A 17,303-nucleotide genomic window follows, 5' to 3' on the forward strand; every position below is an offset into this window, starting at 1 on the left:
CAAGGGCTCTGTTCTTTCAGAGGGAGAACAGAAATAAAGCTAGTGACTTCCTTCATTTCAACGCCCACACAGAGGGCTCGTCCCAACACACCAGTCCTCTGAAGAGAGCTGCTGCTTTATTTTAAATAAGCAGATTGTGGTTTCATGCTGTGGTTTGTTAGCCCAGTTTAGAGAAAGCATTGTTTGTATAACCACTAAATCCCAGCAATTAGGAATAATATTGCTGATATATGGCATGTTTTTTGGCTAATTTATTTCATTTGTGCTCTGGAATCACTCTCTAACCAGTTTCTTTCCTGCCTCAAAGGATATCTGTCGTTGATATATATGTGTATGTTTTTCATTTGATGCAGCATTCATCTCCTGAAAAATAGCCTGAATATAGTTTATTATTGAGGCTCAGAATCTCAGTAATGTCAGTTGCTTCTGGCTCACAGACAGTAGCAGTTCTGTTATAGATCTGAATGTCTGGTAAAAATGCCAGTTTTGAAATACCTGAAACATCTGAAGAGAAATAATTTGCATTACCTAAAATATGTAAAAGTGTAATATGAAATTCTTGCTATACAGAGGGCTTCCTCAGATTGTTACTGGGACGTAAAGAACACCCTTTAAAGTGTAAAAGATAAAATTGGTGCTCCAGACTTCATCCTGTCCTAGCATCCCTAACCAGTGGACCATATCAGGTATAGCTATAAGCATATCAGAGGAGAAAAACATTGCAAGCAGTTTGAAAATTAAGTTTGGCATGACTTTCTCTTGGAAAGATTCCTTTCAACATCAGGAAAATGTACCTATCTGTGAAACATTTAAGCTGAGCTTCACTGCAACCTATCCTGAAAGCACACAAATTCTAGATGCCGAGGGGAATAATGGTCTAAAACCTCTTAAATTTTTTATTTGGAAGTATATTTTCCTATCTGTATACTGAGAAGACCAGGGGGGTTGAGTCAAAAGTACAATGGGAACAATGTCTAACTGATTTCTCAGAGTATATCAGAAATAGTAGTGGTAGGACTTGCAGGGTGGGACTGCAGCAGTCTTCAGTTGTGTCCTACCAGCTTGTGTCTTACTGGAGACAAAAAATACTGTTCAAAGATGATTCATTTCTTTATACAAGAAAAAGACAGGGAAAACAACTGCTTAAAAGCGAGAAACAAGTTAAGTCTGTCAACTCTAGCAGATTTTTCTTGTAATTTGAAAATGCTCTGCCTGTGTCACTGAATCTACTTTCTAGAACCTAGGTAAGTCCAGGCCAGCTGTAGCAGTTCATTTTCAGACAGTAGGTGTTGAGCTCTCTCCACTCTTGTCCTTGGGATGGGTAGACCTGTTGTGGCTTAGGAGAGCAAGCCTAGTGCCAATGACAGGATAGGTCTTTGGAAATGCCTGGTTTTGGGTTTGATTTTCTAGACATTTAATGCAAATGGGAATTGCAAGTAGATGCATGTAAAATGTGAAGCTGACCTCCCCAGTGAGCAGGTTTGTGTTTAGATATCCTTCTTGGTCGTGTGAAATCTTCCTGATACACTGACTGCCTTGACCTTTCCAAGAAAGCAGCCAGACTCTGCAACTGCAGGAGAAAATGGAAAGGTTTTGAAATACTTACATCCTAAGGACAAAGTACTGCAGAATATTTACCACTTAAAACTTTAAAATGTTAACTTTTCAGACTGTAGTTTCTTAATTGCTTAGGGACATAGCATAGTCCTGGTACAGCAAACTCCAATAATATATGATTGCCTTAACTTTTGTTCTGCTACACAACAGTTGATGTTTCCCTGCTGGGTGTTAATTATTTTTTTCTCAGATTTCAGGAGACACTTTGGCATTCTGATGGGACAGGGCCAAAAAATTCAGTCTCAAGCTGGGAGGTCTATACAAAGGGTTGAATTCTGAACTGTAAATTTAAAATTAATTTCATGTAAAAAGACAAATATAGAAGTAGACTTCTACTGTAGTCTTTCTATCAATGGTGCTTCTAATTTCAGAAAGTAAATCACTCTTGGCTGCTGCTAGTAGTAGGCTTTGTTAATACTTTGTCCCATTCTAACACAGGCTACTATTGCCCAAAAAAGGAAGGAAATAGGATGTTGAAGATGAAGAGCTTGATCCACAGTTTCTCTTGAACTCAGTGATAATCAGTCTGTTGATTCCCATTAAGTTTTGGATCAGGTCTCTGAAACACACGTTGAACTCCAAAAAAAAGAAAAAACAACCCAAACCCAATGGCTATGAGAACAATAAAAGCAAACTTCATACTTGCAGGATTCAGTGTTGCGATTAAAAAAAAGAATCTCTATTTAGTCAAATGGTGCTGCTTCTTGTTGTTGTTCATTTTATATTGATGCTTAACTTTTCTCTGTTCAAGAGAAAATAAATAATTCTTTCTGGGACCTTAAATTAAGAAGCTACTTATATATTTATTTAAATATAATAATGTAAAATTGTTTGGTTTGGATTCTTTTATTATTTTCCTCTTTTTTCTTGAAGATTTTCTATATTATGTTAATTAATTTGCATTTTGGCAATTTTTTAGCCAAAACATTCCTAGAAAACTCACTAACGTTCACTGCTTTTGTTTTTCTTTTACCCGCAGGTACTATTGGATACAATCAAAGAAACAGGATAGATACTCTGATGTATCTCCTTGCCTATCCACAAAAGCCAATGGTAAAAACAAAAACAATAGAACTGATAGATTTTGAGAAACTCCCTGCTGGACAGAACGCCACAGTCGCTGTGATGAGCTACAGTGGCTACGATATTGAAGATGCTCTTGTCTTAAATAAGGCCTCTTTGGACAGAGGTAAGATCCATCAACTCTTTCCCACTTCTCCAGTGTGTGTTCCAGTGTATATTCTAATAGACTTGTTTTCTCGTAGTGGTATCCTGTAATAACTTTTATTGCAGTTAGGAGTATTAGATCTCAGTTAAGAAACTGAATTCCAAACTGCTTTGGATACTTTTGCTTGTTTTCTGTATGATTAGTGATTGTGACTCCATGCATACAATAGTGGTTGAAGTTGCCAACATACACATAAACTTCTGAGTCTGGATATTATAAGAAAAAAATGGCTGACTTCTGACCTCAAATAAAAAAAGTGTAAATACTTAGTTTACAGGAAACATAAAGCATGAGTTAATCTGTTCTGTGGGGCTTGTTTTTTAGTTGGTTACCTGAACCTTTGTTCATTACTAGGAGAGATCTCATTATTTGCACCAGTAACAAAAGCAGTAGATGAAATTAGACTTGTTAATGTATTTAGGAAAGGAATAGAACCCAAGGCAGTTTGTGTCTTTGTGAGCTTGATATTTTGAGGAAACAGTAGCAGTGTTGCCTACTTTCTGAGAGAAAATAGTATTATTGCCTAAAGCAAAATAATTTAGTGTTTATTCAGAGCTAAATTGATGACCTGCTTCCTTAAAAAAAAAACCAAATCTGTGGTGCAGTGTATTTTAAGTAAAAGTACATAACCACCAAAGGGAAGATTAGCTAACAGAGACCCATGTGCAGGTCTACACTGTCTCACTCTCTCCTTCAGCACTTCATGTTAATGCTGCTGAGGGGTGGAGGAGAGTTGCCTGAAAACTTAGTCTCTCTTCTCTGCCTTTTCTAAATAAATTCCTTTGAGAGCAGGCGTAGTGCAGTGATCAAATTGGTTTTAGTTTCGGGTGGCCAAAATCAGATTCTTCCATCACTTTATTCACCACCCCTCCCCAGCTCCCTTCCTGCTAGTTGCTAGGCAGCAATAATAGTATTCCTAGACATGTATCTTTGGCATTAATGTCTGCTGCATTTAATTTATGCCTCCTTTTCTAAAACAACAACAGGCATGATTTAAAACTGAATGTTTTCTTTTCTGGTAGACTGGTAACATTTACAGGGAGAGCTGTGGTGCTTGTCAGGAATTACTTGACATAATCTGAAGATATAGATGTACTGTATGTGGCCATGACCATCTTTCAAATGAGCTAAAATAATGCAGGATTATTGGCAAGCCTTGCTCTTGGCTCTCTGTAATTCTAAATGTGATTAAAGTCTTTAGTGGTTAGTTGCTGTACTTGAAGAGAAATGCCACAGATGTTACTTTTCTCATCTAAACCCCACTTATTTTATAACAGTATATCTAATTTCAGGTGAGGAGGAAAGAATAATGGGTTGATTATACCAGACACTCAGTTAGTACTTTCCTGGTAGACTAGCTTATGCCAGCCACAAACATGAATAAAAGTTCAGGTTTCTTAGAGCTGATGAAAGGAAAAGGTGCTCCTCTCACCCTATTAGAGTCTCTTCTCCCGTGTTACCCCTTCCTGGAGACCACCAAAATTATTCAAGAAATTCAGTGACTTCAAGAAAAATTATCTGTGACGTGGGTGTGCAGAGATACAGAAGCAGACTAGCACAGTTCAGAATTGGACTGTAGGCCAGTGTTTAAAAAAAAAGTAGCACACATGATCTGATGTTTAAGTTGTGCACCACTAGGCATCCGTGCACAACGTTACGCATATTCAAGCCGATGAATATTCTAACTAATAAAAAATACGTTACATTCCGTAGCTCAGATTTTATCCTAATTGTGTGTTGTAAAGGATCTTTGAATTCCTAGGCAGATGAGTTTGTGTTCCATTTTAGGTTTTGGAAGATGTCTTGTGTACAAGAATGCCAAGTGTACACTGAAGCGTTACACGAATCAGACATTTGATAAAGTGATGGGGCCGATGCTGGATGCAGCTACCAGGAAACCAATCTGGCGCCATGAGATTTTAGATGCTGATGGTATCTGCTCTCCAGGTAGGTCAGACTGTATGTTCACTCATGGCATGTTCATCATCAATGGGGAAATTAATGTTCTGTCAGTATTTCTTGTGCATCTTGTTTTATACTTAGCATTTTGGGAGGGTTTTTTTGTCTTGAAGATGACCGTATTGTGATGGAAAATTTTAAAAGTTAGTTCCTGATAGCAGCATGTTGCCAGTCATTGGGGGGACTTTTGTACATGAAAAAAGTAGCTTTATGTTTAATGAGAAGAGTGAGTTTTAATAATGTGAATCTGCTGAAGCATTAGAATTTGTATTCTTACATTCCCAAACTGGCAAGCTTTTAATATGGTAGTTTTTCTCTGTTCATCTGTCATGTACTGTTGTTTTCTTCAGGATCGAGGTAGATTCCTTATTGTTTTGATTTCATGCATCAAAATCTCCTAGCAAGATGTCAATTAATGCAGTTGTTTGAGGAAGTAGAACCTTATGGTCTTAACTCTTTTGAAAGATGCTTGGAAAGAGATAAGAAAAATAAATAGAAATGTAAAGAGAGGTGTGTAACTTTCCAATGGTAATAGATTTGAGAAAGAATCCTCCCATACTGTCATCCTTTAGTTAGGAAATGGCTTGATAGATGTGCTAAGATCTAGTAAGAAAGGTGTTTTAAAGGACACTAAACTTAATTCTATTATAGTAACACAGTTGGGTCAATTTTGTTCTTTAACACATCACAATGGAGCTTTCAAAGTTAATTAAGAAAAAAAGGGCAAGAATCTTCTGAAGTATTAGGATAGATAGGACTGGGCTGGACTCCAGACTGAGACTGTTCTCAGCATGTAGGTAAAAATCTATCTATTTGAGATAGTTCATGTGGACGGAAGAGACACAGGCTGAAGTTGAGTGTAATTTAGTGGAGGAGGTGGGAGGTAGATAGGTAGATACTTGGTGTGCAGTTGTATCATTGTCCTCCTAATCTGGTTTTCAATGTAAAGGGCAGGATAAGGGAATGGAGCAGGGGAAAGCTATATATGACACCAGTATCAGTAGAAATATGCAAATACCACGAGAGACTGACAGTAGTCTTGCACAGCTCATTGTGGAATGATGGGCTGTCCCAAATTTAGGTGTGAATTTCTAAAATTGTCAGTTCAATTATGGCAAAGTGTTCCCTGCTAATTTTCTCCATGCTTAGAGCAGATGACTTCAGAAGCTTTTGTGCAGAATTTTGACCCAGGATATGCTGAATAGCTGTTCTTGTACTGCACCCAGCATGCAAGCTGTTTTACTTTGATTTACCAAGGAAAACTGGTTTAGTGATTTTCTTACCATTCAATATTTAGTAAAACAACAGAGCATACTTCTTGCATGTTCCTCCCAGTTTGTCTTCCACCTTACTTTTTTTTTAAAAAAAAAAACAAACTGTATTTCTAACACAGTCAGATACATTTTCATGGTCCTTTTTCTTCTTGTTCTTTGTAGGTGAAAAAGTAGAAAACAAGCAAGTCCTTGTGAACAAATCTATGCCAACTGTGACCCAGACACCTCTGGAAGGAAGCAGTGTGCCTCAGCAGCCACAGTACAAAGATGTGCCCGTAACGTATGTTTGCAAAAAACTTCAGAGCTGGGCAAATTACAGGAAGGAAAGGGTCAGAGAAAATACTCAATTCTAGAAAACTCCCTTCTTCAACTATATTTGGCTCTTGTTTAATTGAAGATCAAGAAATTGGCAAAATATGAGGAAGCTTTTGCTGTCCAGAAGAGCCAATGTGAAAAAAAAACCCATACCTTGTTCTTTACAAGTTCAGCTTAATTCTCCCTTAGCTTCTATTGCAGCTCTTAAAACTTTTCCAGAAACATGCTGTACTCTGGAGCTTGTATATAAATATAAAATTCTTTTTCCTCATATATAAATAACATAAAGATTACAGTTTGGTCAGGTGCTTACAAAGGCACAGACAGTTGTCTGTAACTTGTGTTTGGTTCATAGAAGTAAAACCAATGTTTTGGCTTCTTTCACTAGCTACAAAGGTGCCACAGATTCTTACATTGAAAAAGTAATGATTTCATCAAATGCAGAGGATGCTTTCTTGATCAAAATGTTGCTGAGGCAAACCAGACGTCCAGAGATTGGAGATAAATTTAGCAGTCGTCATGGGCAGAAAGGTAAAGGACACATTTAATAAAAATTAATTCATATTGTATATGCCTACTATAATGTATGTTCCCATTGAGTGGTTTAGATCTTTCAGATCTCTTTGTGATCCTGTCCTAATAAGTGTGGCCAGGTGTAACTGAAGTGAAAGGCTGCCTGTTGTGAGATGCAGAGCTAACCACAGTCATCCACATTTCTGTGGTGCCCAGCTTAGGGGATCAGGACATCTCCCTACAGCAGACCTGTGGATCAGAAGAGGTAAAATGGGTGCAGAAGTCAGCAGTTATCACAGTACCAGCTGTTACCAGCTACTGCCTCAAATTTGTGTGTTACCTGTAAGGATAGTCACACTGCCTTTTACAGTACATCATATCTCTAAAAGATCACCTGTAATTCCACAGTGTGTTTCCACACACCCACAAAACTGGTTTTTGAAACTGTGTTCTCGGGAAATACTTCCATTGTTTCTGTTGTTATTAAGGAAGAGAAACTCTTATGATAAGCATTGAAATGCTTGTTTTTTTCTGATTGTATTTTCAAGATGTTGTTTTGATCTAAAAATACAAAGCTATTCCCAGTGAATTCCCAAGTGATTTGGGAATCAGTACTGTTGAAAATTTCAAGAAAGTAAAGAAAGCAGCATTACATACTTGACTTTCCTTATAAAACTGAGTCTAGTTCTTGCACTGCAGCCATATTAGGATAGTTACCATAAGTGAGGGGAGGAAGACCATTAGCTTCAGAGGCAACCAGAATGAGTTGAGCAGTTGAAATGTTGAGCTGCCCCATTCTTCCTTTTCTCAGGGAAGATCCTCCTTCAGGAAGATTTTATGTAGATTCTCTTTCAAATACTTTTCCAGTCTCATACACAGTGAAGTTGTGCAGTGCTTAAAAACTTAGGATCACTGTTAGAGCAATGCCTGTTTCTTGATACAGTTTCAGCTTTGTTGAATTAAACTCTTCTCCTTATGAGTGGTATGCAGTATTTTGGCAGCAAGTTATTATATAGAAATGCAATCAGTACTGTGCAGGAAAAATGTTCTTATTAGAATTTTTTTTTTTTAAAAAAGCCTCCAAATTATAGTAAGGAAGATGCTTGGTTAATCATGATGAATATTTATAGGGATTTGCCTGAAAAATTTAAGTAGGTTAGTTTTTTTTCTCCTAGTTTGGGCTATTAATGTGCACCTATTGGAATAGTTGAACAGAATGTGAATGAACTATTTTTCATATCCCTTCAAAAATTAATAAAAAGAGTGCTCCACAGATGTAGAACCATGAGTGGAAGTGGAAGAATGACAGAAGGAAATAAAACTGTGTCAGCATACAGCAGGCTGCTGTATGGCTTTAGGGTACTAAGAACCCTAAATGAACATAAGACATCTCACAATGCAGAGCAAGCAACTACCTGTGGAAATCCCATGGTCATGAAAAGCAACATCCTAAATGCTGTGGGAAACTTGGAGGGCACCCACAGTTATGCTTGGCACTGCATCAGGATAACAATGGCTGATCACCCGGTATCTGTGCTTGGGACAATAACAACAATAATAATAATATAATCCAAACACATACATGATTGAGAATGTTCCTTGCAGCTTGGTTTTGGAGATATGAGTGGGAGCATTGCAACAGTTGTGTTACAGAGTTTGCAGGTATGTGCCTGTAGCTGTCCCATGCATCAATCCACAGTAATAATCCATTGTGATCATACTCCAAATTATTACATTTTACTAGGACTCAGCCTTCCTGGCCATAAACCTCTCAGTTCACTGCCCTGTAGGGCATCATAGAAAAAGGATGTTAGGTACATGGGAGAAAGGAGGGATATGCAAAAGATGCATTTGATAGATACTAAGAAAGAAATACTGACAAGGACAGTGCAGGTCACTGTTTTGCAGTTTACCTATACAATGAAGAAGCCAATACTGACAAAAGCAGAACTGGAGAAAAGGCATGAAAAGGAAAGAGAAAACCTCCTTTGGTAGCTTTATGACATTACATCTGGTATCATCCTCTGACAATAAACTGGGGAAGGATCAATCAAATCAAATGAATACAGACAATTATGAAACAGAAATCATAAGACTAACATTTTAACTTTTTCTATTGAGAGAATTTTTAATTAGCTCTGAATTTATTCTCTCATCTTTGTCTGAATGTAGGCAATTACAACTTCAAGTTTCATTTGTTACTGCTTTAAGCCTGCCATAGGGCCATTTAAACATATAATGAGCTTAAACTAGCAAGTACCTTGGTTCAGTGAGAAGGAGAAGCAGCATATGTCTGTCTGCATTGCCAGTCTTTTTTGTGAAATACATTTATTTTCTAGAAGGAATGCATGAGGATAAGTTCTGATTTAATGAAATCATGGTAGTACTGGGATTTAAATAATTAAATATGTGCAAAATAAGAGATTGCACACACCATGTCTCAAACTTTCTGATGGTCTTTTTCCTGTATTCCAAATTGATTTGTATTTCAAAGCTGTGCTTTGTCACTGGAGCAGAAGGAAGCAGAGTAAGGGAATTAGAAAGTGTCTGGGATACAACAGATTAGATCTCACAAACCAGCTTTAGCCTTTTGTTACAGAAAAGCCTTTCGTCAAATATGTAGGTAGATTTTGTAGGCCTCTGTAATAATACAGATCTATGTCACTGCCTCTGTGTTTGCTGCCTTCTTTGTGTCCTCTCACATGTCAACATGGTCTTGGCAAGGGTCACCACTTCTGGCCTGTCCACCACACCCTCCTTTCTCACAAGTCTATGTTTTAAGTACACTCCTTCCAAGCTGCCTGTAAAAGGTTGCCTGTCCTTCAAGGGCACTCAAAAAGAAATATATGCGAGAAGGAAAAAAAAAAAAAACCCCGAACAAATGAGGCCACCGTGCTGCGTTCTGAAATGCAAATATTTTGCTTTATTTTAGTATTCATCTTCAAACTGGATGTTGGAGTAAGATCTTTGGGACTGGGACTGTCTCTATAGTCTATAAAGTCATTAAGTTTCTAATGTCTCACAAATAAATCCTCTCTGGTAGTTATATGTTTATCCTGAACTGCAGGACTTCGTTTTTACTATGTTGCATCATATATTTTCCAGAAGGATAAAAAAAAAACTTTTTTGGTTAATTATTTTGTTGTTTTAATCTTGTATTCTTCAAGCAAAGTCAATTTTCAAAGCACAGAAGGGGAAAGGATTGTTAAGCTAAAGAGGCTTCATCTGAGTTCCATACAAAGTAAATTATTATATTTCCAGATTTCCTCTTGCTTTGCTACAAGTCACAATGAGGAAAAAGTTGGGCTCCTTTGATGTGAAAAAAAGCAATATAACACTTCTCTGAAAGAACATTTCTCAGTCTCTCATGTGAAAAAGGATTAACACCTCCAACAAAGGTCCTGTAGATCACAGAACTAAGCAGCAATACTGAACAGTATTCCTGAGGAGTGGAAAAACTGTATTTAAGCAAGAGATTGTTTGAACTGGCAAACAGAAGCTTTTTAATAGCTGAAGATCTAAGATAAAGGATTAAACCTTTCTGAAGTATCTGCACTTAAACAGCTCTAAAGACAAGGAAGCAAGTTTAAATTCATGAAAGATGGTCTTTGTTTTCCTAAATGAACCATGTTCTTTAGTGTTAAAACAAAATCCATTCACTGTGTTATCAACTACATAAACTTCATGACAATACCACTCATCTACCAAAGTCTAACCTTGCTTGCTTTTTGAAATTTTTATTAGTTTGAGCATCTGTCATCTGCTTTCCTAACTTCATAGTGGAGATCAACTTATCTTTTGCCTTTTAATGGGTGCTTGAACAGTAGAGATAAGCAAAACATTTAAAATAAAATGGTAGTTTAAAATGTCTACTTGTGTTGTTTCCCCCCATGTTACAAGTCGAATTAGTCCTTTATCTGTAATAGAACATCAGTGGGTTTATAGTGATTAAATGGTTGAAGTGGCATTAAAAAGAATTTGCTCTCAATCGACTGCAGGAATGTGGGATGATTAGTAGTTATTAGGCATCAGGGAAGGTAGGGATTTCTTACCGTATTTTTATATGGTAAGGAATATTTTTTTACTTCTTCAGAAGCTGAATTTGAGAAAATGTCAGAATGCCATTAAAACTTCCCATACTGTTTTTTCTGTTTGTTTTTAACAAAACCTCTGCTTAGCTTGCTGTCTTAAGAAGAAAATTACAGCATTTTTTATCTCAAGCAGCAAACAGGTAACCTTCTGACCTTTTCAGTAAATCCTCAACTGAACCTCTGAAATTAGGGTGATTTAGCATTTTATGGCACAGAATAAAAATCTCTAATTCTGTTTCCAAATAGTGTATCCTGAATACACATTTTATTAAGCTCTTGACTCATTCAGCCATGTGTATTTTGTAAAGTTCCTATGGTTATTGTTTTACAATAGCTGCTTCCAGAAGCATTGTAAGGGTTTCAATTAATCAGCTCTTTGTGTGCTTCAGACTATGCAAATTTATCACATCAGACCATTCAGCAGCTCATGGGAAAGCAGTGTACAAACTGTATTGTCTTCTAGCACCTCCTCTCATTTAGAGTGATGTTTTTAATAAGAAAACTAATCAAGTTTACTTATGCATTATTTATCTGTTAATTTTAATTCTGTTCTTTACCTCTTATGTCAAATAGGATGCAGCAAGTGATATGATAGATCAGTGAATGATTCAATATTGAACAAAGCTTGTGTGATGCAGCACTTTTTTCTTCTAGACTTTCTTTTATGCTTAGTTAGCGAACGCCGTGTGTAATTAGAGAGTTTTGAAGCAGCTGTACATTTTTTGTTGGGCCTTACTAATTTCTGCAAATCTGTCACTTGTCCATAACATACAACACTGCGTTACAGCTACAACTTCGCTTCATTTTGTGATGTTATCTCATTTCTCAAGAGTATTTCTCTAATTCTGGCAAATATGCCAAAGCTAGAATAGATGCCTTTCAAGTCAGTTTTAGCTCTTTTACCACCGTATCATTAGAATGAGTAAACAAGCGCGTTTAGTAACGTGCTTCTTTTTATCTTGCTGATAGAAACTGGTATTGCTGCTGCTTCTATTCACGTCATCTCCTTTGCTCTCCTCCAATGTCCCTCCTGCTGGTAGTAATTAGTTTTTATATTAGGTTGTTTTGACTTATTTGATGATTTTTTTTTTTCATTTGGCATGTGTGTATATAGAAGGCACCTTATTGTAGCCTGGTGAAAAACTTGCCCATTCTGTTGTGTTCTGTCCCTGCCCCCTCCCGGCCATCCCCCCTTCCCCCTCTGCACTGAACGGAGCTTTTACAAGTTTGGCTGTGCTCGTGTTTGTCAGCAAACTGTAAAAGCAACCACACGAAAGGTACCAGCTCTGGAAACCTGAGTTTCTCCTGATTAGGAAAAGAAACTCGGACAAAAGTACAGGGGCGAGGGGCTCTTTATGCTGTCAGTGCCTTGTGGAGGTACAAGGGTTTGAGATGCTGTCAGCATTGATGCTGATAGTGTGTGTGGGGCTGGGGGCCATTGTGCATAGTCAGGGGGCTGTCATTTATTGGCTGCCATACAATAGCATTGAAAAACACTGCCTATGGCTGGTTTATACTTGAATGTTAAACCACTGTGGATGTCTGATTTAAGGTTATTCTAATTTAAACTGTTACTCTTGCATTAAGCTGCCATGCTTATTAATCCACTTTTTTTCCTTTTTGATATTGTGAAACAATTTCTTTGCATTTGCACTGATTTTCCTTCCAAGGGGACATTAAAGAACTGATACACAGGAGTTTTTTTCTAGAATTTAATTTGTTTTACAGTTGAAAAGAAATTATATGTAGCAGTTTGCTAGATGCTTTCTTGCTCAAGTACATAACCATCTTGTTAATCCACGTTAGAAAAACAAATTTGTTTTCTCTGCAGCCTTTTCTGGTTGTTAATACTTGATTCTGGTCCCAAATGAGACACCAGAATGTATAGGTGAGAGCCATTCAAGTCCACTGCACTATAGAATTTAGTCTCAAGTTGTATTGCTCAATTCCAGATGCAGCATATAAAAATTGTGAGAGGAAAGGAAGTGAATGAAACCAAATTATTTCATGTGTCCTCTGTGAATGCTGGGGATCAATTTTCATGTGATGTCTAAATCAGTAACAATTAAGAAATACTAACCTCTAGTAAGAGTCACAGAGCAAAACAACCTCCTAGTTTGAGTGTACCTTATGAATACCATTATGAATATTGTATGGGGTGTAGTTAAGCAGCTCAGTTGTGAAATGCAGTTCGTACTTGAACAGGTTTTGGAACTTGAGGCTGTTTTAAATCCAGCCTCCTCTTCTTTACTGCTTTATTAGCCAGTTGCAAGCGATAATTCCATTTACATGATTAATTCACTTGGTCACTTTTTTTGCAGCTGTTGGCTTTCCTGGTACTGCTTTGCTAAAAACAAACAAGCAAACAAACCACCAAAAAAAAAACAAAAAAAAAAAAACAGTAGCAAATCCAGGAGTTTAAAGTGTAGACCTGCAAACATTAGTCTCCTAAAGAGCTTCTGAAAGCAAGAGATTGCAAAATAAAATTAGGTTTACATTTTGAATGAATTGCAGTTACTTTTAGAAGTAGCATTGTATATAGGAAAGGTGTCTTTCAGCTTTTTTAACAGTTGAATGAACTTTCTTAAAACATAGGGTAGGAAGAAGCTTCTCTGTCCTCTAAATACACAAAGAAATGCTATAGATCTGCTACAGGCTCAGCAACTTCTTAAAGTACAGAAGCTTAGAACTGAGGCTTTATAGCTTTCCCTTTTTTTTTTTTCTTTTCTTTTTTTTTTTTCCCTCTGCAAAATAGAAACTTTATAAATGGTCTAGTGAGCTTCACATTTCTGGATTCTGTCTAAATATTTTGTTTTTAACTTCTAAGCTCATTATGCCGTCTTTGTGTTAACTTGTATTAAAATCTGTCAGCTATGACTGGTCTCATAACCACAGTCAGCGGACCAGAATAAGTTAATTATTTACTTGTGTCACTAGTGCTCTTCATCTAATGAAATGCACAGCTGTGTTAGATCTGCAGTTGGGTGTGTAGGTCCTATTGTTACACAAGTCAGCGGAGGGTAGAAGCCGCTATGATGGAGAGCCCTCAGTTCTTTCTGCTGTTCTGCCTTTCTGTGTCGATTTCATGGATCTTTTATCATTCACTTTCACACAAAACAAACAACACAGTGGCTGTCTGCTATGGGAACCAGCTTGGCATATAAAAGGTTTTCAGAGCCTAAAGTAATTTTAAGTTAGCTGAGATTTAATTCTTGTCTTACAGGTGCCGTGAAGTCCAGATGCAACCTAATGTTTTCTTAGATGTAAATGAAAAAATGAGGCAGAATATATGCACAGTAATACACATATAACAGAGCATTTATGTGTAAAATTGTGGGACAAAAAAAGCTCTGCAAGGAAGAGATAGTGGGTTGGTTTGAGGTGGGTTTTTTTTTTTTATTTTCAGGAAATGTTTGCTGCTTGGCAGGGAGAGTGAGAGGGATATTATTGATTTATCACAGTAGAACAATGAAAATTAGTTTCAGTAGGTTTAAAAACTAAAACACAACAGCACACACCGCCTTGCCCCATACATTTTTTTTTCTGCTCCCTTCCCCCATACTTACCATTCTCATTCTATTAACGACTGTCCCATACACCTATCCCTGTCTTGCTTGGACAGTGGAAGAGGAGCTCCCTCCTGAGCAGACGCCGATATCCCCCTGTGAACTGGCTGGTGGGGGGATGCCTTTTTAGGGATGTAACCAGTACCCTCAGTCTTCCAGGAGCCCCCCTCCACTCCAGGACTGTTCCCAAAGCATGCTCTGGCACAGTTGCAGCAGGCTGATCTCAAATAGCTTGCAGACTTTTTCAGCTCTAAAGGCTTCTGGAAGAAATTGTCCAGCTGAAACAGTAGCTTTGATTCAAAGGAGTATGGGCTTAAGCAGCTGCATTTTAGCACCTGAATTTGAATGTTAGATCTCTTGATCGTTTATAGCTGCAGGATGTTGATCTGCAGAATCCACTATAGAAGGTTGGAAGGGTTGGAAGGAAAATTTTGAGATGCATGATGGACATTTAAAATGAGTTTTCATGTTTATTCTTTCTGCAATATTTTTAGAGTTTGGAGGGGTTTCTTTGTTATATATCCAATACTGGTAGAGACTGAAAAAAGCTTCCAGAACTTTTAAAGGGGCGGGTTTTGTTCATGGACTGACAAAATAAAAACACTCAGTGGAGTGGATTACACTTGGTAATTCATTGATAGCAGTCTTTGCTCAGCAAACAGATGTTACCTGAAAAAAAATCTTTGTTGTTGTTTATTTATTTTTCCCTACTTACCTCTTCTCAGTCCCTGTCAAAGTCTCATTTCGTATGTTTTTATTGACAGTATTTACCAAAGATACATATGATAAATAAATTTCGAATCAGTAATAATTCTGTACATCCAAAGACATAACCTAAGAGGCCAAATTTCTGATTTTTTTTTTCTTTCAGAAAATAATAGCATCAGCTTTAAAAACTGTGTCTCCCTTGAGATATTCCAGTCTGATTGGACAGGAGTTTCTAATTGCTTCTGAAAATAGGATCCAAAGCTTTCTTCCCTAATTTGCTAACTCACAAATTACTGGGAGCATTATCTAAGGGTATGCTAATTTTGCCAGTCCTGTCACAAGGGCTCTCTTCTAGTCTGCAGGTTGGGAGTACTGGTCATGGTAATGAATCTGGGTAAAAAGTGATCCATGAGAAAGAGAGGAGGAGGAAAACACTAAAGAAAATCTGGTGATGAGTGTCAGCCCTGCTGGTGGTTTGCCGTTTTGTGAATTGAAATGTTTTCTCTTCTGCAGGGGTGTGTGGACTGATTGTTCCTCAGGAGGACATGCCTTTTTGTGATACAGGGATCTGCCCAGATATCATAATGAACCCTCATGGCTTCCCATCACGTATGACGGTGAGTGGTGCCACTCGATTCACCAGACACTGTCCCCCAAGGGGGAAAGAGGAGGGCATCAGCCACTGGAGACAAAAAAGCTTGAAGGGTGATTTCACTGAGGATATTCTCCAGTCATCATGCCATGCACTTGATCTGCTCTGAGTAGTCAGTCAGCCTTCTGTTTCACTGTAACATCTTACTGTAAAAGGAGTAGGGTTGCAGGCTTTTTGTGCATCCTTCTCATTTTGTTCTGTATCAAGCTAAGAAGGATGCAGCTGAATACTTCACTTGCTCCCTTTGTGTTTGAAAATTTCTTGCTCTTCCTTCCCTATTGCCTGTGCCCACTAATCTGGCTGGGGCAGACTGTGAGGTGAAGATGGAAAAGGAGCTTCAGTTATAGATCCAGACCTATAAAACTTATTACATTATACATGCCTCCCTGGAACTGAGGTGAGTCTTGCACCTGTGCTGCAGGGTCACTGCCTGCTAAATACCTCACTGCCTGGCCTTTATGAGGGACCTCAGTCCATAGGAAGACTTCCTTCCTACAGCCTCTGATCTTTCTTCCTTTGTTAGCATCTTCCCTTCTGTTCCCCCTGCTGCACTACAACGAGTCAGTCTCTGAGGCTATTTTCTACAGCAGAAGGCCACACAGATTCTACCCATTTTTCAGATAACTGGAAGAAGTGGAACTGCCTGACTTGGGACCTTAAAGGTGTTCCCAGATCCTGTGATAAGTCCAGTCTTCCCCCTTCACATGGGAGTGCTCCAGTTTCTTGGGCCTCTTCCACTCCTCCTGTTGTATGCAATAGTCCAGCTGCCAGCTGCCTGACTAACTTGTGCTGTGACCAATTCAGCAATGTGCCTAATGACTAGGCTGCTAACTCTGCTTTTCTTTCCCAGGTAGGAAAGTTGATTGAGCTCCTGGCTGGAAAGGCTGGGGTGCTGGATGGCAGATTTCACTATGGAACGGCTTTTGGCGGCAGTAAAGTTAAGGATGTGTGTGAAGATCTTATTCGCCACGGTTATAACTACCTAGGGAAGGACTATGTAACATCTGGGATCACTGGGTAAGAATCTGCTCTTTAGATTTAGGTGTTTCTAAGGAGAGTGGGGAAATCCTCTTGAGGCACATCTGAAAAAATCTTCTCGTGTCTTAGAGCTCGGGAACTTTCTCTTGTTTGCAAACTGCTCTGTGAGATTGTGAAAAGAGGCTGAAGAGTAGATTCCTTTTTTTTTTTTTTTTTTTTAAGAAGCATTTTGTGGTTCCACATTTTAAAAATTGCTAGTGTATGTGTGGTTGTAGTGGGAATGTACGTTGTGGTACATATGAAAATTTCCCAAGTTTTATTGCCTGGCAAAAAAAGCTAAAATCAAGGCTTTCTTGCTGAGAGATAGAAAAAATTTCAGATTTCTGTCAGCTGAAAATCTTA

The 17,303-nt window shown here is 38.0% G+C and overlaps 1 protein-coding gene across 2 annotated transcripts in view; it reads left to right on the top strand.

Annotated features, from left to right (window-relative positions):
* Positions 1-17,303, top strand: part of POLR3B (RNA polymerase III subunit B) — a 70,995-nt gene that overhangs the window by 41,612 nt on the left and 12,080 nt on the right. For both annotated transcript variants that reach the window (XM_066319975.1, XM_066319976.1), the window contains exons 20-25: positions 2,597-2,806; positions 4,634-4,792; positions 6,241-6,358; positions 6,782-6,924; positions 15,785-15,888; positions 16,774-16,940. In XM_066319975.1, the coding sequence (XP_066176072.1) occupies positions 2,597-2,806; positions 4,634-4,792; positions 6,241-6,358; positions 6,782-6,924; positions 15,785-15,888; positions 16,774-16,940 (901 nt within the window). The remainder of the gene's footprint in view (positions 1-2,596; positions 2,807-4,633; positions 4,793-6,240; positions 6,359-6,781; positions 6,925-15,784; positions 15,889-16,773; positions 16,941-17,303) is intronic.

The sequence above is a fragment of the Sylvia atricapilla genome, chromosome 5 (genome assembly GCF_009819655.1).
Source record: "Sylvia atricapilla isolate bSylAtr1 chromosome 5, bSylAtr1.pri, whole genome shotgun sequence".
Classification (NCBI taxonomy): domain Eukaryota; kingdom Metazoa; phylum Chordata; class Aves; order Passeriformes; family Sylviidae; genus Sylvia; species Sylvia atricapilla.